A 26,137-nucleotide genomic window follows, 5' to 3' on the forward strand; every position below is an offset into this window, starting at 1 on the left:
CATTTTGGGAGCTTCCTAATAATTTGATATTTTTTTAAATATCTGATATTTTTTTTAAATATTTGTGGTTTTTGCTATTTATTTTGGATGTCATAAAAAGACCCGTATTATAACCACTTCTGAAAAACCATAATGGATATGTTAGTCTTTAGATTCAAATTTAAAAACTTGAACTCTTTAAAATTGAATTCAAAAGCTAATTTAAAATTTTGAATTCAAAATAACAGTCCTTTAATACTTTAACCTTAACTAATTCAAAAGAATAAGCAGGTTGGTTTAGTGGTAGATCTATAGTATTTTAACCTCTGACATCTAATAAAAAAAAATTAAAATTGTGTTGGTTAAGGTGCCAGTTGGATCCATTAAAAAATCAGCTGATACTTGATAATGCTCACCCACTTGTTCATCAATTTGAGCCCTCAACTATCATAACTTCACATTAACTTTATCTCTATAAGACATGACTCATCATGAATACTAACAAGATAAACCCCTCAAAAATATATGATTGTGAGGGGAAGGGTCACCCTAAGGTTATGAAGAAGTCTCTCATGCAGTACGTTTGGTTATCCCATGCCATATTAGTTTAAATGTCTATTCAGTAGTCAGCAATCAGTTTCCATTTCAAAACTCAATATTTGATGCTTAAAATTCTAAAATTAATTAATGACCATCAATCATTTATGGTAACTCCCTATACCCACAAAAAAGGGCAGGATTAGGGGGGGAAAGGGAAAAGCGAAACCCCGCCGCAGCCCCCCCCGGGGGGGGGGGGGGGGGCCGCCGAATATTAATAGGATGTGGATAGCCCCGCTAATCCGAACCAGGTACTTTTGTTTTTTTTTTTTGCCGGACTATTCAGTTTCACTAAAGGGTTACCAAAGTTGTTAAATTCTTACAAACCTAGCCCTACAAAAGGAAAGTAATAGGATTGAAAACTGTTCTCAAATCACTAGAATCTCTAGTCTATCCGAAATCACTCCAAGGATACAAATCCCATGGAAGCAGTTAGGAAAACAGACCGACACCCATGGAAGCAGTTAGGAAAACATGACTTCAAATGTTAGACATTCTAATAGTTGTGTTACCTGGCCCTCGCTTACACGAAAGAGCTAAAGCAATGACTCCCCCCACTCCAACCTCTCCACTGTGTTCAGGTTTGGAAGCCGCACCCCTCATGCTTGTTTCAACCCAACTTTTCTTGCCTAAAATATCATCTCATCAAGTTGATCAAAACTTGCATACCTCAACGAGGTGAATATGGCCTCAATGAATATTCTTAACCTCTTACCATCAAGATTAACTAACATCTCTTAATGAAGAGGCTCTTTCTCTGGTGGTACATATAATAACCACATCCCAAAATTCTATCCAAAAATAAATAAATAAATAACAACATCTCAAATATTATATATAAAAAATTGCCCATTCCAAACAAAGAAGAAAAAAAACAACAAATTTTTTACCTCTTGACTTATATTTAACCCCAACAAAAAATATAAGACACTTGTTCTGAGATCAGCTACATAGATCTTTGCTTTTCAATCAGCACAATTAGAGGTCATAATGGAAACATGGCGTGAGCCCTGCACGACTAACCCCGACGCAAGGAGAAAATAAGACATTGAGACCCTACAGAAGAAATAGTAATTGCCAAAACTACCACTTAGTTGACCCTTCTTATGTTATTTACCATCAACAACCATCTTAAAAGAACTGAAACAAAATTCACTTTAAACGTCTCTACTGTAATCCGTTTACCACTTTAAATTACACACTTCAACCATAAAGAACTACTGCAGAAGATTCAATTCTTTCCTTCAAAATAATGAGTATGTTACATGGGGTGTAAACAATTCTACAGAGAAATAGAATGATTATTTAACATTCTTGGGCGATCAGCATCTGCTACATGCAGTCACAAAGGACAATTATGGTGCAGGAATGGAAAGTGAGAATATAAGGGATCAGAAATTGGAAGCATAGAAATAAATCTTATACGCTTACCAAACAATAAGAAATAAATCTTATACAGGCTCCCAATGAATAATGCCTTAGTTATAGCCTTATTCTTTCATCAATCAACCAGAGTGTTTCAGCAAGAACATCTGCAGAAGTTGGAAGCACCCTTGAGAGATGTATGCATCTAGAAGTTCCATGGATCTCCCTCACACCATGCCAGGTAGAATCAATTGTATAGAACAAATCCTCATACTTTTGACTGCCTACGTTTCTGACTAGCAAAACGTATTCCCTGCTTCCCAAGTTCCAGGGTCTTGTCTCTACCATTGTCCAGACGAACAGCTAATATTGAAGTGTCTCCCACAACATCAGTAACAACTCCCCTCTGCCTGAAGACAAAAGGAATAAAAATTCAATCATGGAATGCCTTTATTTCTTATAATTATTAGGTTAACCATGTATGATTGCACATAGATCAGCAGGCTAGTTATCAATTCTTAACAGCATTCTAAAAATATGTCCAAAAGTGCGATCAAAGACTGCTGCCTCCATGGATGATAAGAAACCCCAAACCAATGTGATGGGATTCCATTAACTGCATCGAATGGATTGTTGACCAAGCTAGGCATAACCAAGCCGCTCTTCTCCGATGCCTCTCCTGTTCCTCAAATACTAGGTTTGGGTTGCAACTGTCAAGTAATGTTTGCCTATTGTAGAAGTAAAAGTATAGATTCACACCCCCCCCCCCCCCCTACCAAAGCAACTAATACCACTACATGCCATTATAACAAGTTGAACTACTTTTCAATATTGTTTACCTTCTATCCAAGTCTTTATTTAATAACACGCATTGAGGAGAAAAAACCCTGTCAGAAACAAACTAAGGGTACTAAATTATCCCAGAACTTTAAAGAACAAAAAAGCAAAGCATGAGAAATGTCACTTGAATATTACCCAACAGCTCTAAACGAAAAAAAGAATATTACACCACAGCTTCAGATGCGGAATTTTTTTTAAAAAATTCCACACATTAGGGACATTTTCTTTTTGAGGTTACACTTTTCAAATGTCTGAACCCTTTGGTGGACTTACTGACTAGAACTCATATATGTTTAAGGTCCAGTTCTGGTGAAAAACCACTTCTGTTTATAAACAAAAATATTTATCAACAGAAAAGAGGGAAAAGAACACAAATAAACAAAAAGTAAAAAAATCTCAAGATGCAGAAAATTTATAGGAACAAAACCTACATAATTTTAAAAGCACTGTTACAAGTTAACCAAACTAACCACTCACAATGCATTGGAAGAACAGACTAAATGAATCATATTAAAGATATCATCAAACTCACCAGGAATTGTTGGATGGCTGATGAACTTCAACTATCTTTCCAATTGCATCTTTACCTAACTTCTTCAATATCCAGTTCGCATCCATGACCTCACTGATGACATTATCTTTATGCAATACTGACATAGGCTCATCTTCTCTAATTGACCCTTGGTCCATTAAAGGAGATGGTCTCTTCCTTTTTGATCTCTGGCCTTTTATGGAATTTTTCTCTTCCTCCCCTTTTGGGAGCCATGAGCTATGGTTCTCAGAATAAGGGTTCTTGAATTTAAGCTTAAGCAATGGTTTGGCGTCCTTTGGCAATGAATCACAAACAATGGAGGAGACAGCAGAGATATTATGGCTCCCGTCACCTACATTAGGTGTGCCCTGAGCCCACTTCCGACTTGGAACCTCATCATCTCTTGATGCGATGGCTTCACTTACACGTTCTACGGCTGCAACACTTCCTTCAGCACTCTTTTTCCCTACTTTGAAACAGGTTCTAATGGTACCCGTAGACTCATATCCCTCAGAAACATCAGACTTAAGTCTTCCCAACTTTATCAACCTACCTTCCCTGCCTCGTTGCTTCGAATGTTTTAATTCATCTTGACTGTCATGTTTCACTCCTGCAAGTAATAAATAACTCAATTATGTGTGTGTGAGTGAGTGAGAGAGAGAGAGAGAGAACCTCTTCCACTACAAAAAATTTATAGTAGCACAATAAAACCAATGCCATGAAGATGTACAATGGACGATATTCACCTTACTATGAGACTTATAAAAGGTATAGAGTGTAGGAAAGGTCTTCATATGGTCTTTATTGACCAAGAGAAAGCTTAGGGAATAGTCTCTATAGCGTTATTTTGGCAAGTACTAGAGAAAAGAAATGTTGCAAGTAAATATGTGGACATAGCTAAAGATATGTATGAGGGTTCAATGACAAGTGTAAGAACGGCAGGGGGACAAGGTTGTAAATTCTCAATTATGGGCTTACATCAAGGATCAGCTTTAACCCCATATTTATTTGCACTTATAATGAATGACTTAACTAAAAACATTCAAGACGATGTTCCTTGGTTTATGCTTTAATTCCTAAGGATATTGTTTTAATAGATGAGATATAAGTAAGGAATAATATTAAGTTAGAATCATGGTGAACAACTTTGGAATCAAAAGGCTTTAAACTAAGTAGATCAAAAACGGAATATCTAGTGAGTAACTTTAATTGTGATCTCACAGATGATGAGGGGTGACACTTGATGAGACAAAGATTACACATAGCAATTATTTTAGGTACCTTGGTTCAATCATAAGTACAAAGGTAATATAGAGGATGATAATCCCAAAGAATTAAAAAAAGGTGGAGGAAGTGGAGAGGTGCACCCAAGGCCTTGAGTGTTGATGTATACCTTTGAAGCTCAAAGGAAATTTTTATAGGACCGTTACAACCAGCTACAATGAATGGTGCAGAGTGTGGCGTTGTTAAGAAGCATCATATAGATGAACTCAATGAGTCAATGTAACAAAAATGGCAATGCTGAGACAGGTGAGTGACAAAACTAGGAAGGAAAAGATAAAGAATGATCAAATTAAAGTTAGTCTAGGAATAATACCATAAAGGATAAGTTACAAGTAAGTCAATTAAGGTGGCACGACAATGTTCATCAAAGGCCTTTAAATGCCCCCATACGGAAGTAATATAATCTAGATTGAAGAAAGTAGAAGAACTAGGGGAAGACCTAAGATAACCTTAAGAGAACTGGTGAGTAAGGATATGCATAGTTCGAGCTTTGCATCTAGTATGGCCTCAAACAGAGATAATTGGAAGGCAAGAATCCATGTACGTAGCCGACCACATTTAGTTGGGAGTCTTGGAGCAAAGGCTTATTGGTTGTTGCTTGGATGTTCATGTAACAAAAACACTGGGAGTTCAAGCAACCAATGCATAGTAATTGTTAAGTAGTAAGGCTCGCAATTCTTGTGTGGTCTTAGTGTCTAGAAGAAGGGGCCATGTGACTAAGTAGTGTTCCTTCTCCCACATCTATCATGTGAAGTAACTTCCTAATGTTCTATATCATTCATTTCAAGCATACAATGACACATGCATATATGAGTGAAAGGAAAAAACAGAAATGGATACCCAATAGCTGACATACCATTAGAAGTCGTTAATTCTTGCTCTTCGTGACAGCTTGATGCTTCCAGCATAGGAGAGCTGCTTACATTTCTATTTCTTGAACCTAAATGTATAACTAGCTTGGTTCCCTTCACTGTATCTGACTTGGCAACCGGTTTCACAGAGTCTTCCATGACAGTTGAGCCAAGTGATTTCCTACTTTTTATTTGAATAACTCTCGAAGCCCTTTTTTCATTTCCCACAATCTCCTCAGTATGATTGAGTGTTGTGCTTCCTCGTTGATTAATACAAAGATTCTTTTTGTTATCAACTGGGACCCCGGCAAGAGGTGATGCACGTACATCAGGTCCACCACTTCTATGCAACTGCATATAATCACTGTTTTCATCGTCCAAGTTGCATTCAAATGATTCTGCATCCTGCTGTCTTCCCAAAAACTGATGGGATTCAGTTTTGCCATCAAAAGATTCCAGGTATCCTTTCATCTTAGAATGCTTTCTGTTCAAAGATTTCTTCCCATATTCTTTGGATTTTTTGGGTGCTTTATCAACTACCCCTTTAACTGAAAACTTTAATGAACGCCCAACAGGCCCATTTTCTTCATCATCTGAATAAAGCGATATAGAAAATATTTCTTCTTGAGATGGCAATCCAGCAGCAACCCTTAAACTTGCAATCAGGTCTCGATCAGCTTCGTCCCTTCTCCTCCAAAGTTCTTGCACAGCATTATCAAGATCTTTAACCTGCCATTATGTAGAACTCCTCCAATTAGCACAATTTTTCCAGATACCTTTTTATCCCAAAATCATCACACTGATTAAAGCATACCTGGTAACACTCTCCACGACATGCAGTACATTTGTAGTAAAGATTATTATCAGCTTGGAACTGCCGATATTTTTCATCACTGTGTGACAGAACTAAGGTATCTTAAAAGGAAGAAGTGGCTAAACTGGCCAAATAGCTAAAATAAATTGCCACACAAGAAGTCTATGTCGGAAGAAAAATTACATAGAAACAAAGAAATACTCAGAATACAGATAATAAGAATGTATTTGCTCTAACAATAACTATTTTCCAGGATTTTTTCTGAATATCAGCCGGAAATCATATAGGCATAAAAAAGAACAATTTTTTTAGTCAAATGCAATTCAAAATTTTAGCAACATCCAGCTAAATTGTTTGATGTTCCAAAAAAAGAAGTGTTAGCATGCCCATCAATTATCATACAACCAGGTTCAATTTCTCTAATGGTAATGACGTGAACACAAGGACAACCCCCCCCCTGGGCCAAAATCTTAAGTGGGGCCCCAGGAAGGTTCCAAGAAACCACCCTAAGCTGGCCGAACCCCCTATGGGGAGAGTACTTTGGGCATTTTAACCCCCCTTTTTTTATTCTGAAATAAATTTTAGGATTTTTCCAGAATTTTTGTTGAGTCCAATTTGTCAGTTTGAGTCAGATTTGGTTTTGTTTAGCAAGTCCAGTTTGATTTAAAGTTGGTTGCTTGAGTCTTATGTTATTTAATTAGCATGCACTTAAAAGATTACTTTAAGTGTGTCTAGAAAGATTCCAATCTAAGGGTTGTAATTCAGTAGTAATTTGATTCCTCTTTAAAGTGTTTTGGTCAAGAGTTGGGATCCTTATTCATTAAGGAATCCAACCCAAATCAGAGTCTCTTGTTAAGGGCTATAAATAGCACATTTCGTGCAACGTAATTTTCAGTTTTGATGATTAATAAATTTGATTGAGTTGAAGACCAGGGTCTCCTTATTGGTTAGGCCTTGGTTGAGTAATTTGTTCAAGTTCCTTCTCCATCTTCTTCAATTCAGCAGAGCACAAGCAATATTCTAGCCTTCAGCCATCAAACACAGCCTCCAAGTACAGTAGCATTCCCCACCCCTTCCCTACCTTCCCCCTCATCCTCAACCCTAGAAACCCCTCCCCTTACCACCGTAGTATATCTGCCCCCCCCCCTTCCCCTTTTGTTTAGGCCTACTACACCCCCCCCCCATTTGCAACTCTTTCCTGCCCCCATCCCCTTTAGTTTCCTGCAAACCCCAGCCCCTCCTACAGTCACCGTGACCCTCCCCCTTTTCCCCCTCTTCCCCATGGTAGCAGATCCTAATCCCATCAGGAAACCCCCATTCCCTGCCCCTCTCAAGCCCCTTTCACATCCCTCAGAGTCGCAGGAAGCCCTAAGCCCCACCATTAATTTCTGCAGATCAGTCTTCTTCCCCTAATTTTAAAAATCGTCCACTTCATCTTCAACCTTGAGAAGTTGCAGAAAATTTTAAATTGCAGAAATTCTGATTTGATAAACCCTAGTCATTCAGTTCATACCCAGATAGAAAGAATGCTACTGGAAGCAATTCTGCAATCACAGAACTAGCAGATTTGAGTCCTCTCCAGCCAAAAACTAACTTGGTCTTTGAAATTCAAATTTCAAATCTGAAATTCTGAGTATAAAAAGATTCAGATCTGAAGCTTAGTTTCAGTAGGCTCTAAATCACCTTAGAAACCCCAAAACCCTTCCCCCTCTTACTGAAACTTCCTGGGCAAACCCTAAGTTCAGGCGATTTACCAAAATACCCTTCCTAGACCTGGTTTACATTAGGTTATCTCAACGGATTTAAGAAAGAAAAAAGAAAAAAAAAAAGCAAAGAAATATAAATAACTTATGCAAGTAAAAGATGATTTTCTAGGAAATTTCCCACCGAAATCTGCAGCTTCAAGGGACTAATACTAGATTTTCAAAGTTGAGGCCAGATAACTCATAACAGAATTATTTAACCACAAAATTAACTGAATTTTGCCCTTTTCATCAGCTGAGGACCTCGAGAGAATTGCAAAAGGGAAGTTACATCGAGAAAGAAATATGTTTATGCCCAATGGGATTAGCATTTGAGGTTCCACACAAGAAAAGATCATGTAAGAACTTAAGAAGTCTATCTGAATATACTCCATCAAATTAGATCTCTTCTCACCACTGGCATACCGACCTCTAATGAATTTTGTTAAAATGAAAAGGAATTCCAATGCATGACTAGTAGACGGGAAGGAAAAAAAACAAAGATGGGAGACCGTTACACAATAAAATACGTAATCCTAAATATTGAAGATAGTTACTGCCAGAAACATAAACAACATTGTCCCAAAAAAAATTTCAGCAGGGTAGTGATCAACAAAAAGATAGATACAAGAAAACAGGAGGGAGAAGGGCTTTTACAACTTGCAACATTGGCAATACTTAGTTCCCATAAATGTTGAAATTAAGCATAATTAGTTATGCATAAGGAACACAAGGTGGAGTCAAAATGACAAAGAAAAGAACTGAAGCAAAAGATGACCTTATGGAGCCTCAGCCACCTTCGTTCCTATTTGGCTATCCCCTTCTTTTACTTTTCTCTCCTAGGTCCTAATGATTGAGGGACTGGGGAAACATTTAAAAAGAAATTTTTATTATAGGCCTCTCTGCTCTTCTCCTTTCCCATGTTGTCTTCTTTTAATAAATTCGCATTGAATATCAAGAAAAAGGCATGAAAAATATTAATGCAAAATCCCTAAATGTTACTTAAGCTGCTAGAGGATATAGGCCAAAGGGAAAGGAGAACCATCTTTTACATGCGGCATCATGTGGTGACATGCAAGGGATCAGAATGCAACTTGTGGCCACAGTGGATGACAACAAAGATAATGAACAGAATAATCAAGAAAATTAAAATTACATTCAAACACAGATGCTTTGTTAATAATGAACGTAACATTCGTAAGAAGAAAGGGGTTTATATTAGCCAACTAGGGACAAGGGAAAGATAATAAAGTCAAACCATACGCAGACAAAACACAAATATCATCTTAATAGTAAATACAACATTTGTAAGAACAAATGGTTTATAATTGCCAACTAGAGACAAGGGAAAAATGATAAAGTCAAACCACATGCAAACAAGGACATATAAGGAAGGAAAATCTAGAAAGTTGCAAAGAATCCATTTAATGCTAGAATATGAAGAATGTCCATCACCAATGGCATCATTCCCTCGAAGGATATGTAACAAATATGCTCTCTACTTCTCATGCAACATTTTATGATTGTTAATAAAACTTCTTCACACAAAACTGGAAGACAGGGAGCAAACCTGATGCCATCACAGTCACAGTGCACCCAACGTTCGCAAGCATCACAGCAAACCATTGGTGTTGATTCAGAGTCCCTATAGACCTGCAAAAATAGATCGCCGGCCTTTCAGAATAATGCACACACAATCCTACAATTATATAATTACTAGATACAGAAGCAGAAGGCACATTTTAGACAAAAACAAGTCACTGAGAAGAAAGAAAAAATAACTCTTCCAACTTGTACCAAATTTTACCGTAGCTATGGTCTAGCATTCATTTGTAAACTGTGTGTCTGAACTGCTTATTTGCTGCTATATAATTCAACCATTATAGGTTACTATACGTAACTGAAATAATATCAAGTTGAGAAAAGGAGTCATGAATCATGCCTAGCACTAATCTTGACTCTCCCGGCCCAACCTTTTCTCTTTTTTAATATTTTGTGTTCATATTCATTTTTTACCCTTTGTATTAGGTCAGCCATGGTGTTGGTCGTGAAATTGGTCTATAGTTCTAAATACTGAATTGACTTGGGAAGACACATCTTAAACAGCTGTAATCCCCAAGTTGCAACACTCGCTCACTCTATTATTGCATGCTACCAGAGAGAGAGACCCATAAATACTGCTGCACATCTAATCCAGATTGTGTTCTGCATTTGAGTTGGATTTTGGAATTGATACAAACCAGAAGTTCCAACTACATAAAAAGGAGTGTTTTACCCCTTGGTTCCTTCTACAAGTATCATGATTCAATAATGTGTTCAGTTTGAGTTAACTGATCAAATTTGTTGTTGATAAGCCTTTTTAGTTTCTGATTAGGGATATACTTTTGATAGTTTGCCATATTTCTGGATTGTTGATTTGTTGGAGATGCAGTTTGCGATGTGAGAATGATGGCAGATGCAAAGAATATGGAGTTAGAAAGTGAATCGCATCAATAGGAGATTATGAGTTAAGTCAAAGTCTTTAATGCTTGATGCTTCATTGGTACTAGGTTCTAGATCAGTTACTACTCAACGAATATTGTGTGCTAAGAATCATATTCTTGTCTCTAGTATACTACCAGAGTTATTTTCCTTTAAATGTTACATTTGAAGCTAACAACGTAGCAGTGAGATTGAATAAAAGAAATGAAACTAAAGACTTGGTGGCGTTAGCAACATTTAGAGCATCTCTTCCCCTCTCCTTTTATAACTTCCAACCTATTATTCTCTTTTGCGCTTCTTGAATTTGACACAACATTCCATTGACTGATCATCTTTGCTCATCCCTGTGGCACCGCCTTGCTTCCCCTAAACCAGATCCTGATCTATTCAAATCTTAGCCTTCCAATCTGCACCACATGGAAGGGAAAGAAATGCCTAGATCCAATCGAGAGTCACAATATCAAGCCATGGCACATGTAATGTGCAAGTTGATGTGGGTAATGGCAGTGTTGGCTGAGCTTGGGTTTGAAGATCCATCCCCCATGCAACTGGAGTATGTCAACAAAGTTACATGCATCAAAGCCAATGTTTCATGAGAGAACGAAACACATTGGATAGACAGTTATTTTGTTCACCAAAAAGCTTCAATAAAGGATTGTTTCTATAAACTCTACTCGAACAGGGGCAACTTCAAGATGTGTTACAAAAGCATTGGGGAACTGAGAAGAGAAATTGAATTTGCAACAAACTGGTGCAATTGATATCTATGGTCAAGGTGTTGGAATTAGTGCCTACTTTCCCCATAGTTGTTAAGGATCGCCTAGGCGTCCGGTAGCCTTTAGAGCACCTTAAATTGGGGTCGCCTTATTTTCAAACCATAAGGCTGGTCGCCTTGGGGTAAGAGGCAGTCGCCTCAGGCACCTCAGGCACCTCGACGCCTTATACCCCTAGGCAACCGCTTTCCTTTTTTTTAATCACATGAAAGATGCCAAATCGAAGGCATATATCGAATTGCTTATTAGATTCCAATTTTAAATTATCTATTGATTGGAACCTATATGCATATTTATAATGACGCTACATGTGATCAAATGTCTAAATTTAAATAAAAAGAGAAAAGAATACTTGACTCGAGTCTAACTCTAAATCCCTAATCTCTCTCTCTTCCTCTCTTCTTCTCTTCCTTTCTTCCCACGACGATACTCCAGCAAGCAGCGAGCCAATGAGGCAGCGATAGGCAACTTATTCTCTTCCTTTCTTCAGGCAACGACACTCCGGCAAGTGCAGCAAGGCAGCAATAGGAGACTTCTTCTCTTCCTTCCTTCCCGCGACAACACTCTGGCAAGTGCAATGAGCCAGCGAGGCAGCGACAAGCGACGAGCAAGTAAGTTCTTCTATTTCCTCCAGCTTCTTTCTTCTTCTTTTTCCCTTTTTTTAATTCTAACTAATTTTGTACAAACCATTTGCAGCACCGATGGTCTAAACTTGCAGCAGCTCTCCAGCGAAGAGAATAACGTCTCTCAAACCATCTCAAGTTGCAGCGGCACTCCGGTATCTGCTTCTACTCTCCGGCGACTTCTTCATTTTCCTCTTTTTTTTTCTTCTAAAAAATTCTGGTACAAACCTGTTGCAGTGGCAGCAGCGCCAGTAGCCTAAAATTGCAGCAGTATTCCAAATAACATCACTCGAACCATCTCAAGTTGCAGCGGCACTCCAGTAGGTGCATCCTCTCTCCAGCAACTTCTTTCTTCTTCTTTTTCTGTTTTTCCCCCTAAAAAATCTGTTCGTTCACCGTCTTCTCAGGCAATGGTATGTCTCCAGTCTTTTTTTTTTTTTTTTTTTTTAACTCTGTTTTCTGTAACTCAGAATATTGGCATTGATTTCTGCATTTGACAAGGCAGCAGTACAATTCAAGGCTGCCAACAACTAATTGAGCCATGAATACATAATTCTGCATTTGTCTATCCATTATCGGAATTGATTCTGGCTATAGACTAATTACGAAATCCAATTTTTTTCCTTTTCAGAATCCTTTCAAGGCCTGATCCAGGATTCATTCTAATAAAGCATACCCAACACAACCTAGGTTTGACCCAGAATTCATAGATGTTTAATACTTTAATTGGCTTTGTGGTGTTTTTAACTTTGGTTGATTATTTGTATATGCTTCCATGTTTTTTATTTGTAGATATTTCCTAGTTATTTGCAATGGCCTCAACTGATAATCTGGCGGTTGCTGCTGGAGGGCGTGAAGCTAGTTATGATCCCTCGAAAGACCCAAAAAGAAAAGCCAAGTCAAATGACCCAGGGTGGAAGTATTGGTATTGGCCAGATGTGGCTGATAGGAATACAGTCAGGTGCACTTTGTGCAACAAAGACCTTAAAGGAGGAATTAGAAGATTGAAGCAACATCTAGTGGGTGGATATGGGAATGTTGTGAAGTGCACCAAGACCATTGCAGCAATTGCCCAAGAGATGAATGCAGTGTTGTTGAAAAATAAAAAGAGGGTAATTATTACTGATTGGGATAATGAGGAATATGATGATATTCAACAAGTAATTGAAGAAGAACATCCTACTCCTAACTCTACTGAAGGAGGGACATTTCCTAGTGTTGGATCTGAGGTGTTCTCCAAGAAACCAAGCTCTGGGACTGCATCAAAGAGATTGAAAAGTGCCCTCAATAAGGCACCAGTAAGGGGTCCCATGGATATGCATGTTAGACAAACTCCTAAAGAAGTTGTTGATGAAGGAGGGCAAAGGGTGTTATTCAAACAACAATCTTGAATAGAATAAGATCCGCGGAAGAAAATAAGCAAGTGGATAACCACATCGCTGATTGGATGTATCAGTGTGGCATTCCATTCAATGAAGTTAAAGCTAAAAGCATTGAGGTGATGATCGAGTCTATTGCACAATATGGTTCTAGGTATAAGAACCCAACTTACCATGAAGTCAGGGTGCCTTTATTAAAGAATGCAAAAGAAAGAACGATAGAGATGAGGAAAAGTTATGAAAGGTATTGGAAGATGTATGGATGCACACTCATGTCTGATGTGTGGACTGCCAAAATGAGTAGGCACCTCATCAATTTCTTGTCAATTTTCTAGAGGGAACGTTCTTCCTTGGTTCTATGGATGCATCTAGCCATGTGCAAGATGCAAAAATGATCTTTTAATTATTGGATAAAAAAGTTGAAGAAATTGGGGAAGAGCGTATAGTTCAAGTCGTGATTGATAATGCCTCAAATTACAAAGCAGCAGGGGCATTATTAATAGAGAAGAGGACTACATTATATTGACTCCCTATGCAGCCACTGTCTTGATTTGATGCTAGAGAACATCGGGAATTTGAAACAATATAAGAAGGTGATAATTCAGGGGGAAAAGAATAACCACTTCCATTTATAAGCACACAAGATCGTTGGAGGCCTTGAGACAGAAGACAAATGGCAGGGATCTTGTGATGGTTGCAATGACTAGATTTGCAACTTCATTGTTGACACTACAAAGCTTATTGAAACACAAGGATGACTTAAGGCACTTACTCATTTCTGAGGAGCGGACAAAATCCATAATCTCTTATGATTGTATTGAGTATTGTAGATGCTGATGAAAGACCCACATTGCCTAAAGTGTATGTAGCCATGTAAGAGGTTAAGAGAAGAATAAGGACAATTTTGGAAGCAAAGAATGACTTTATTAGAAAGTCATACAAATAATTGATAAGCGATGGGAGTGTCAGATGAAGAGACCTCTATATGTTGCAACCTTATTTTTGAATCTTAGGAAGTTCTACAATTTAAATGTTGCAGATGATCTTTCAATGAAGTTGTTGGAAGACTAGTGTCTGATGTACATCTACAAGATAAGGTATTGCACCAGGCAAATGAATACAAGCAAGTTAAAGGTCATTTATCCACAAGTATGGTTATCAGACAGCGTACAACTATGAGTCCTCGTAAGTTTTTACTGTGTGTTTTCTATTTTTAGTTATACTTATTTGGTTTATAACTCTAGCTTTTATGTTAATCTATTTTTTTATATATACTATAGTTTCATAGTGGGATACACATGGAGGAATGTTTTTGAGCTTACAAGGATTGCACGGAGGATACTAGACCTTTGTTATTTTTCCTCTAGTTGTGAACAGAATGGGAGCACATTTGAGTTTGTAAGTATTAAGTGATTTAAGTATTTAAAATACTTTTAAGTTTAAATTTTGGAAGAATGACTTGGGATTCTTTTCAACTACTTATAAATTCAGATTCACACCAAGAAGAGGAATAGGCTAGAACATGTAGCGGTTGAATGATCTAGTTTTTATTCAGTACAATCATCGTCTTCAAGAAAGGTTCAATGAAAGGCGATTACAGAATTGAAATTATGATCCCCTACTCCTTGATGAGCTTGACTGGAGTAGTGAGTAGATGGTTAGTCAACCTGATGATTTAATCCATCTTGAGGGTGATCTTGCTGGGAGCACTGTTGATAGAGCTATAGGGGCATATGCATCACTCGGGGGCCAGAACAGACCGAGGAGAGGTCAACCAAGTGAATCAACATCCATTGAAGTTAATATATGTTACTCACGTCACAAGTCTTTGGAGAGGGTGGTTGAGGAACATGACTCTTAAGTGTGATGGAGACATGGACGAAGTGGAAGATTTACATGATGATGAGAACATTGTAGATAATTATGATTTGAGGTCTGGGACAAGTACCTCTTCAGAGCAACAACAACTTCGAGAAGATCTCCCACTTACTACCAATTTGATTGATGACGATTATAACTAGTTGACTTATACTTTTCTATTGAGAATTTTGGATATGGATTGTGGATTTTTATTGGAAATTTTGAATATGGATGTTTTGTTATATTTGGGATTTGGCCTTTAGATTTTAGATATAAGTGGGATTGTTTACTTAAATATTTAAAACTTTCTATTTAGATATTTGGCTATATGCTTTGATTCATCTTCTTTTTCTACTCATGAGGATACTTGGCTAGGGCTCAACAATGTAGAGGAGGAGCTGTAGGTGCTGGTGGAGGTGGAGTTGTAGGTGGTTCTAGTTGGTGACATTTAATGAAGGTATGTTGTGTACTTATGCATATATGTGTATACCATTTAGTCCCATTTTATCGTATCTTAATTCTTGAATTCAATTGTTAATGATAGTATGATACTTGAAATTTATTTAGGACCAACTATGTGTGGTTTGTAGTATATTGGATGACTGGAGGTAGGCTAATATTAGTTTTTTTATTATATAAAATAATAGATTTATAATGAATTAGAGTGTATGCGATGTACACTAAAAATTTCACTTAAAACGCCTCAAAAGCACCTCGGAGGGTGCCTCGTTGCCTCAACTAGCCTAAATCGCCTCACATTCCCTGATACATCGTGACAACTATGCTTTCCCCGCCTCTATTCTATTTTAAGTGCTAATATTATTGAACCTTCATGTCAGGTGAGCCTAGCGCTGGTAATGTAATTGGCTTATAAATAAAGAATTTGTTTGGAGAGTCAGAGTTGCAGCAACCTCTACCATATCTCTGCTTCCTTCTTTCACTTCTACATCAATAATTTGGTCACTTAACAACCCTTGTACATGATTGAAATTGCCACAGAAATACAAAAATAACTAGTAGTCAAAGATAACTGCATAAAACTTATACTACTCAAGTGCAAAAATGGTTATGGATAATCAACCATATTTTTTGGACCAAATGCATGATGAGGAGTAGAAAATTATCAGGCACATAGCACAAAAAGAGAAAGAGAGAAGGGCATGTGGACGAGAGAGTGATATGCTACATGAGATCGTCACAGATCTGGAGCAGAAAGTACCTTCAAACAAACAGGACAATATTTCCCCTTCACAAATAATCTCCCACAAGCATCACAGCAAGTGTATCCAAGAAACCACCTGCATAGTTTATGGGCAAACAATTATTAGTTGTCTTTCAACATCATTTTTTCTCATCAAACAGAACTAAATTGTTGGTCTACCAGATTTGAGCCAACTATTCAATCACAATGAGCTTAACCAAGTAGATAGCAGACATCTACTATCATCATTTTTGTCAGATATCAGTTTGAAATACCACACAAAAACACCCACTACCCCCCCCCCCCCAAAAAAAAAAAAAACACCAAAAAAAAGAGGCAGAAGAGAACATTCATGAATAACTTACATCAGGTGCTACGGGTGGGAAGATAATTAGAAGGCAAACCGTGATGAACTGAAATTTAGGTTATGCTATACGGTTTCTTTCTTTCTGTTCCAAATGCAATTCACAATTAGCCAATTTTGAGAAAGACAAATTTTAAGATAATCTGAACTCGGGCCATTTATTATGCTGGAACAGCATTTACTGTCTCAACAATTGAATGGACGTCATATCTGATCTACAAAGGTGGGTTTAGCTCCCAACTTGGCTTTTGGCTGACCATGATGGATTAGAAAAACAAGTTCTCAAACAATGAGAAGGGGAGATGTACAAAGACAAAGCTCCTACTTTACTTACTAAACTATACTTGACACAACGAATCATAAAACCTCTCCACCAGATCAACAACCCAAGCTCAAGGTTCAAAATCTTGGTTTTGAGGCCCGTTTCAGACAGCCCCAGGACAAAGATATCGCAGGCTTTGACCAACTCAAAATCTCGCACTTTATAAATCCTCTTGACAAAATCAGCAACTTAGATGTAATGTTCAAAATCTTAGTTTCGAGGCCAGTTTCAGTCAGCCCCAAAACTGAGATATGGCAGGTTTTGACCAATATTTTTTTCACAGACCAACTGCTCAAAAGTAGTGTTGATCCTAACATTTATCTGTGCCGCACTGCTAGCTATTTTTAAAAACCTAAATCATAAATTGGTTTCACAAAAAAACCACCCTAAATGGTACTGGTGGTGTAGACCCAAGGTCACTATTCTAAGTTTCTAACCGAATAATGCAGTACATTGGCCTTCTTATAAACATTAAATCATTGTCTACATATAATTTAGGCACTGGAAATGTAATAAGCTATTGAAAGTTTAAAACGATCAAAATGTGCATGTGATTCACTCCATTTGAGACATTTATATTAGGTAGTGCATAAAACCAGCTTTCCAACAGATCAAAGATTTGCTTACACCTGAACCATATTGGAGGAACTTTCTTCCAGTCAAACCTAGATCGTTGTGTACTAATGTTGTTTAAAATCTTCACAAATGGAAATAAAATGTTTTAAGACATAAAAAAAGGATTACCTTGCTGCTTGTTTGGTTCTTTCAGTGATGTTCTATCACAAGAAGATCCAGTAAAATTTTAGATTTGAGAAAGACCCTAGAGTTTGGGAGTTGCAAATCACCCCCACACCTAAAATTCTGTTTTTATTCTTATAGTAGAGAGGTGACTTTTTATTGCTTTAGAATTTAAATTTGCACTTTTTTTAAGGGGGAGTGTTTGCACATTTATGGTCAAAGCATTGGGACAGTCTCAGCAAAAATTGTTGGAGGAACAGGGTAAGGCTGCACAGGAAAATTCCCTCCCTAGACTCTGCTTGTGTGGAAGCCTTTCAACACCGGGTTCGCCGTTCTATTGTTTGATCATTTGCAAATAATTTAAAATATTTTCTCACTCCCTCGTTTCCCTTTTCTTTTCTTTCTTTCTTTCTTTCTTTCTTTTTTTTTTTTTTTTTTTTTTTTTTGGGGGGGGGGGGGGGGAGAGCAGAACCTAGAGCAAGCGGTTCAAATCAAAGTCACAGAGGCAAAGGGAGGGGGCCAGGGGTTTGCTTCTGGGGATCAAAGGAAGGAGGGAAGGCAATAATGTAACTCAACTTTTCTGTTTTCAACAAAGTCAACCTTTTTTCAATTGGAAACAAATAAAAGTACAGGAGAGTAGGAACAACAAGAGAGACAAAGGGAGCTTCAGAGTTTTTGGTTCTGATACCAAATTGATGGAGGGCTTGTCAAGGAAGGGGGGAAATCTGACAAACTTATTTGGAGGTGAAAGAGGGGATCATACAGTCATTCAGAGAAAAACCCAATTCAATGTATAGATAAGAAAAAAGCCAAAAGAATCCTAGTGGGAGTGTAAACCTATCTTCTAATCCAAATCTAAAATTTAAATAGAGTTCAAATAAAACAACCAGCATACTCTTATCTCCACACAAATAAGCTACTTATAACCCTAGTGGACCAAAACCAACTGCTTATGCCTAGGTTTGGAGTTTCCAAACTAACAATGTTCCAACCAATCAAGTACTACAGCATCAAGTGGCCAACTGAGTGTCAATATAATTTTTTATGTATATACTTACTTGGTGCAACAGTCAAACTCACTAGAAAATATTGGCAGCCTAGGAATTTGGATTAATATATCATATACAGTTCCTCCAAATGAGCTACAAACAACCAAATAGTTTGACAGTTTTAAACTGTGGTGGCTTGCACAAGGTAACCCCCTCCCCCCTCCCCCAAGGGGGGATATTACCACATGCATTGGCAGTGAAGGAGATGAGATAAAGATCCAGCAAAGTGCCAACAGTGGTGGGACCACATGCGCTAAGGAAATAAGACAAAAAGTACAGTGAAGAACTGCAGACTGAACACAGATTCATCAAACACTCAAGCCAATCAGAGTTAAGGAATATTGAACCAGCAAACCAGGAACCACTGACAAATTTAGGGGAGATCTTGGTGCAACAGTTCGGTTGCTCATTGTGACCTAGTGGACGCGATTTTGAATTGGGAACAGCTTATCCACGAAGTGACAGTAAGGCTGCCTAAATTATGACCATCCACTGACCCAGCAGTGATGGGACCCTCGTGCACTGGGTACACCCTTTACTGCTACTGGTTTAATAGCTAATAACTGTTATAATGAAGTCAACTGAATTTACTAAATAAATAGTTCAGAAACCTGAGATGAACCCAAACATACTTCCAACAACAATATTTCTCAAAGATGAACTACCAAAGAGATGTCTGGAATATAGGAACTGATGCTACGATCTTGGAAATGGAAGGTTTTAGAAAAGAGAATATCATAACTACAGACAAATAGGTCTACAGAAAAAGTTAGAACTGACACATATAGTCAGAAACCCAAGATATCGTGCTTTCTTGCAAGAACCCTATACATGGTAACAATAGCAACCATACCAACAAAACAAACAAATTATTCTGGATTCACACTTTTTTTGGTAACTACATGAAACTAACACATATGAAGACACTTCCTTTACAACTGAACAACCAGTACCTCGTGCTTAGTCCACTTCCAGAAACATGGGATCCACAGCTGTGACACCTAGTATGCTTTGGGCACAGATAAGGTCCACCACTAACATTCTGCAGAATCCTCAAGAAAAAAATACAAACTGGATAAAGGAATCACTTTTAGAAACCATGGAAAATTGGAAACCAAGTAGCAACAAATGAACAACCCACCTTATGTGAAGGCTGCTGGCAGTAGCAATGGTAAGCGCCGTCACACCTTTTACAGAACATGAATTTGTTTGGGTCTCCAGTTTTTCTACATATCTGTTTTAAGGGGAAAAAAATAGGAGGAGAACATCAGAATATCCACATCGTTAGGAGCATAAAAATTAAGTGAGAGTAATAAAGCATTAAAAACTGCTGCACCACCCATTTAAGTAAGGCTGCTGTTGTTTCTGAAACTTGGTTTCCTGTAACCAACTTCAAGGCTGAAAAGTTCCTCAATTCTCCATCTGAAGCAGCTGTAATCTGGAGAATGAACCCCACTCCAGGGGCCCCATTTGATCCCAATGCAGCCCAGTCTGCTGGCTGGTTTGTCATACAGGATCGCAGCTCCTGTTCTGGTATTGGGGTCATATCTCCTAATTCAGCCACCCAAGTTAAAAAGGACTTTTAGCAACACTTCTCCCTCTTACAAGCAACAATTGACCTGAGTTTGCTCGAATTACACAAACTGATTTAATTCAATTTCCTAAACCTTCTAATTTGTATATTGTTTCTATATTTAGTTTTCTGACTGAATTTTCCAAGTAGAATTTAACCAACATATTTGACATTGTTACCATCGGGTTCACTGACTTCCATTACATTCCCATAACATGAACAACTTCAGAGAACTACTTGCTTTTTTCTTTTCTTTTCACTAGCTAGGGAATCCTTGAACCTTTCCAGGTTTAAGGTCCAACCCAAGAGAAAACCCCGGCTAAAAGCAGCCTATCCCCCTGCCATCTAACTACACTCGTGGGGGGCTTGAACCTACAACTCTGTGCCAAAAGAACAATGCCATAGACCAGCAAAGCAAAGCCAAGGGGTTGCCAAAGAACTTCTAAATCAACCAAGTTTTTACTTCCACAAAATTCCACTGCCGTGCAGTCAAACCTAAAACAAGGTACCTATTGAACCTAGTGAGACATGCAATCCCCAAGTCTCCTCAAAAGGATTAGACATCTTCACAATGACATTTTCACAACATCCTCCTTAAATATTCTATGATCAACTTTCCAAAGAACAAGGTCAATCCCAACTTTCAAAGATAGCACAAGTAGAAATCCCTGAATAAGTTCCTTTCAAAATTTCAACTAAGCTTTGCAAATAGAACCCCATGCAAATAAGAATTGATTTCCACATAATTCCAGCATGATCAATTAAATTTCCTGCAGATAAAAGACATTGACAATTAAAATTTACCTCACAAGTTCGGCAAGAAGGGCAAGCCCATGAACTCCAATGAAATAAATCTGAAACATAATCCCATATGAGAAATTTTACTTCCACACAAGTAACCAAAATGATAAAGTAAAGCTGGCAAAGATCAAAGGTAGAGAAGGGACCTCTGTACTGGGCCCAACTTTTCAGGCAGTTCCTATGATACTTCTTGCCACAAATTTTGCATGGAAGCATCCTCGATGCTCTCTCACTTCCTTCATTTTCACCATAAAAGCATAATCGGCACATTACATTGATGGTTGAAGAACCCTGTTCTTCCCCAACAATATCTCTAACTGTTTCCTTAGAGGCATTCTGAAAAGGGGCAAAAAGTCAAAAACAAAATATCAATGATAATAGAAGAAGATAAATTACATGAACAAAGAAACAAGACAGCAAAAGACCCCGGAAAAAAGGAAAAAAAGAAGAAAAAAAAAAACTAATATCATTTTACTCAAATTTTCAGTAGTCCCAGATAAATCAGAACTCATTTGAAGGAAATAACAGGAGTAGACAACAAAATGAGACCAAAGCACTGAAATATACGTATGAATACTAATTCATTCAGGATGGAATAAGAAAACTAAATGTAGTCTTATCCCGACTAAATGCGATCAGCTACATAGATCCTTTTACCACAACTAGCTCTATCCAAATCAACCATCCATGCTACAGCATTCACAAGCATCTATTGCACATGTCCATGCTACATCAGAAAATCACAACTTATCATGCAATGGAGCTACTCCCAAATTATTCTTTATTGCGTGAGTAAATAAAGCATTTTCAGCCCCAAGAATTAAAATAATAATAATAATAAAAATAGGGTGTTTTCCTTTTTTCTTTTTTCTTTTTCTTTTTTTTTTTTTTTTTTTTTTGGGGGGGGGGGGGGCTGCTGTGGAATATGTAAAGAGTTACTCTAAACTAATTAGCTGTACATTTTCATTCTCTAATCAACCTTAATATCCCCATTTCCACAACGCTAAGTTGGTCGCTCAACTATCTTATAAATTTTTCTTAATTTCAAAAGAATAAGTCAATCACAGAAGTGACACAACCCCTCCACTTCATCCAACCCTTTTTGGTTCTATATGCAACACTCCTCTATTTTTCTTTCCCAGTTACCTAATATATTCACCACGCACAACACCCTTTAATCAACTTTCATCCCTCACTGTATACTTTGTTATAGGGCAAATCTAGTGTCAAAGGCATACACACAAGCAGCGTATGGGGTGGCAATTTTCCTACGCAGCCTGAACCAAACAATATTTGATGAGAGGCTGTTTCAATACCTTGACCTCAGGCTACAACTGCGGTCCATTGCACCAAGCCCCGCTCATACACCATATACTGTGTTATTCCTACTTATCTAAATAACCTTTTTTATTCCAAGGTTACTCTCCAAATCCCAATGTTGCATTTATTCCTGCTTTTTTTCACCCACCAAAACATGATCATCAGCAAAAAGCCTCATCTACAGCACAACCAAATACACACATAAAATTGTTTGAGGGAATTCACTACCTAGTGCCTTACAACATGGACTAAATTTTGATCAAAATGGACGAAATTTCAACCGAAATGCCTGCATTTTTTCAAATCGAAGCGAAACTTCAAATATTTCATCGAAGTGGTTCATTTCGACCGAAATTTCGTAGATTTCAACCATTTCGCAGGTTTCAACCTAAATTACACAAGTTTCAACAGTCCAACTTGTTTTTCTCTGTTTTTGTTAATTTCTATCCCATTTTCACCTAATCTCCACGACTCCTTTGCCTTCAAACACCACTTTTGCCTCCAAACACCTCTAAGCCACAACAGTTACAAAGGAAACTCAGCCCAACTTGGGGCCAAGGCCTCTCTCCTTAAAATATTAGCACCCCCTCCCAGCACCCAAAAGAAAAACACCAATCACCAAAAGAAGGATTGGTGGAGGTGCACGTAAGATGGCCTGGACACCTTGGTCACCAAAAATTTAATCTGGTACCCAATCAGATAGGACCAAAAGAAAAACCCAAAACAATATTAGTGTTCCCTTTACCAACTTATTCGTGGCTGACAGCAAGACTAGAAACTGGACCTCCGAATATTTGCTCCCCCCACCCCCCTTCTTCATGAGAACATGTGGGGAGTTGACATCGAAAAGCTGAAAGACTTTATATAGTAATTTTGTCCTTAATGAGAAGAGAAGTATTAATCACTCCATGCAGTTCACAACAAACACAGCAGCAACTAACAAACTCATCTGCTAAGAAGGTGAAACCTTATAGGGTGGAGGAGAGAAACACAAACCAATAACCTATATCACAAGGAATTCGTAAGAGGAGGAAGAAGGGGGAAAATTCCAACTTCTCCAATTAAGTAACCTCTTTGATACTGTCAACAATTTGAAGAAACTCACCGCCAAATCACCAGTTTCAAACCTCCGAGCATAATCTTCGGCGGCCAACGACGCAGCAACTGCTTTCTTCTGCATCGCAAGTCTCTTTCTCTGATCAGACAAAATCTCCTCCTTATCTGCATCTCCACTCCCAACGCCATCAACTACAGCAGTCACCACCGGGGCTGAAGCAACAATTCGAGGAACCACAACCTGAACAGTGTCTTTCTGTCGAGACTTAACCGACCACGGATCGCTCAGGAACTCCTCGACCCTAAAAATCTCTTCCAAGAAATCTCTTCTCCCTTTCTCGCTCTGAAGCTTCTGAGGGAATCCAAGCGTACAGAAGCAGATACGCTGGCTGCAATTGAAAACAACAAAACAACTGTATCAACACAACAGGATCGATAAACCTCCTCGACTTAGAAGTTAGAACCAACAGAAAGAGGTTTTAGGTGAGAAACTATAGAGACGAACCATGTAATTGGGCAGGCCACATGAAATGCCATAAGATTGACTTCGGTTCTTTCTTTTCTTTCGTAATTTTTAGCGGGATTTCTCCTTTAATCAAAATCTTTCAGTAATAATTCCTTGATAATAAAAACCCCTCCTAGCCCTAACAAAAAATAGGAAGAATATAAAAGAAAAACGATGGATGAATGTCGAGTATTATACGAAAGCTTCACTAGGGCTTTAATAGGCCTAACCCGGTTCTCTTGCGGCACGGCCTAGAAAATCATTATGGTGGACAAGCCAAATTTGACCTACCTAGGGCTTTATGTAAAATGTGACTACGAAAAAAATTGTAGCTATACTTTATAAACAAATTTTATTTTTTTATGAATGGTTTTAAGAAATATAATTTTACATGTCAATTTTTCTGAGTGACATTCAAAATAAACATATACTTTATCCTTTAAAATAGGGGTGTCAACAAAACCATGTTGGTTCACTTACCTTCAAACTAACGCATTGTCGGTCTGACTTTTTTAACCCAAATGATAGGTTTGGGTAACAAAATAATTGGCCCTGATAGAGTTGAGTAGGTTTCGGGTTTAGCCCTTGGGCCTACTTGACCTTGCATTAATTTAGTCAAAAATTTGATTATATATAAATTGAGCTTGAATAATTATTTAACAAAGTATCCAATTAATTATCTCAATGGATTATATTAATTGGTGATGCATCCAAAAACTATTCAACCCTCAGATTCCTGCAAAACAACGTCAGTTATGGGCTAACTCAGTTGTCAGGGAGCAACCTCTAAAGTTTAAGTCAATAATTGGAACACCACAGAACTCTGGCTAGTTGCAAAGCTTAATTAAATAACGATAATAGAGGGAAACGATTTAGATCCCTTCATTGCGTGCAATCCTCTAATTTATATAGGGTTTACCTGTCGTTCTCGGTCGTTGGATTCATTCGTGATCCTTCTTGATGGTCATCCTATTGTAGGGTTTTTTCCCCTCTTTCGTAGCCAATTACGGTTTCTTCGTATGGCATGATCATGTATCTCCAATTATGTAGAAACACGTTTCTTTTTATAACCGTCGGGTTCCTTGTTCCTCTCACTACTTGATGGTTCAACCACCAAACCAGTTCCGACCGAAATTTGGTCGAACCCGGTTCAATGTTATTTTATCCTTATCAGTTGGTAACACTAACACTTCAAAACTAAGATAAGATTCCCAAACAAACCCCCCCCTCCTCCCAAAAGAAGACATACTAAGTGGTAACAAGAGTTTAAGTCGTGTTTGATGCCACTAACCCATTCATTTTGTTTTGTTTTGGGGGTTAAAAGTTGAGGACGGGTCAAGTCATTGTAAAACAGCAGTAACCAAACCTTCCAAGATAAATCAATAAGTGTCAAGCTTATAAGAACTCTAACACGATGGGGTTCTGCTTTCAAGTTTAGATCCCAAGCATAGGGTTGGGTTTAGAGTTTAGACTGACTTGACCCAACTTGGCCTGTTGAGACCCTAACAAGAATTTTGTTTCCATGCGCCTTCCACATAGTGTGTCTAATGTAGTGGTGCCTATGGTGCCCATCATTGGATGCATGCCACATACAACAACAACAACAATAAGCATTGTCCCAACTAAATCGGGTCGGCTACATGGATTTTTACCCTCCAATCAGTTCTATTGGTGGCCATGCTAGATACAAGGTCTAAGCTATACATAGCATTTCTCACCACTTCTCCTAAGGTTATCTTAGGTATACCCCTAACTCTTATAGTTCCTTCAATATGGATTAATCACTTCTCCGTATAGGGGCATTTATAGGTCCTCGTTGAACGTGGTCATGCCACCTCAAACAACTTTCTTGAAGCTTATCAATTATGGGAGAAACTCCTAGACCAACTTTAATATGATAATTTCTTATATTATCCATCATAGTTTTATCACACATCCATCTTAGCATCTTCATTTCTGTTACATTAAGTTTATTTATATGATTATTTTTAACAACCCAACACTCTGCACTATACATCATAGTTAGTCAAATAACGGTTCTATAAAATTTTCGTTTAAGCTTTAATGGAATACACCGATCATATAAGA

At 37.9% G+C, this 26,137-nt stretch overlaps 1 protein-coding gene across 1 annotated transcript; it reads right to left on the minus strand.

The window, feature by feature from the left end:
• Positions 1–1,115: 1,115 nt before the first annotated feature.
• Positions 1,116–24,195, minus strand: LOC149001644 (uncharacterized). Its single transcript, XM_089136420.1, has 12 exons — positions 24,050–24,195; positions 23,594–23,933; positions 21,315–21,504; positions 21,172–21,221; positions 19,936–20,028; positions 19,748–19,836; positions 16,340–16,418; positions 9,575–9,657; positions 6,263–6,341; positions 5,454–6,177; positions 3,314–3,923; positions 1,116–2,351 (listed from the first exon to the last, which is right to left on the minus strand). Exons 1-12 carry the CDS (start codon positions 24,079–24,081, stop codon positions 2,210–2,212), a joined length of 2,511 nt encoding a protein of 836 aa, XP_088992546.1. The 5' UTR covers positions 24,082–24,195; the 3' UTR covers positions 1,116–2,209.
• Positions 24,196–26,137: the final 1,942 nt, after the last annotated feature.

Source organism: Hakea prostrata, chromosome 10, assembly GCF_041222555.1.
Source record: "Hakea prostrata isolate BN-2017 chromosome 10, UWA_Hpros_2, whole genome shotgun sequence".
In the NCBI taxonomy this organism is placed as follows: Eukaryota; Viridiplantae; Streptophyta; class Magnoliopsida; order Proteales; family Proteaceae; genus Hakea; species Hakea prostrata.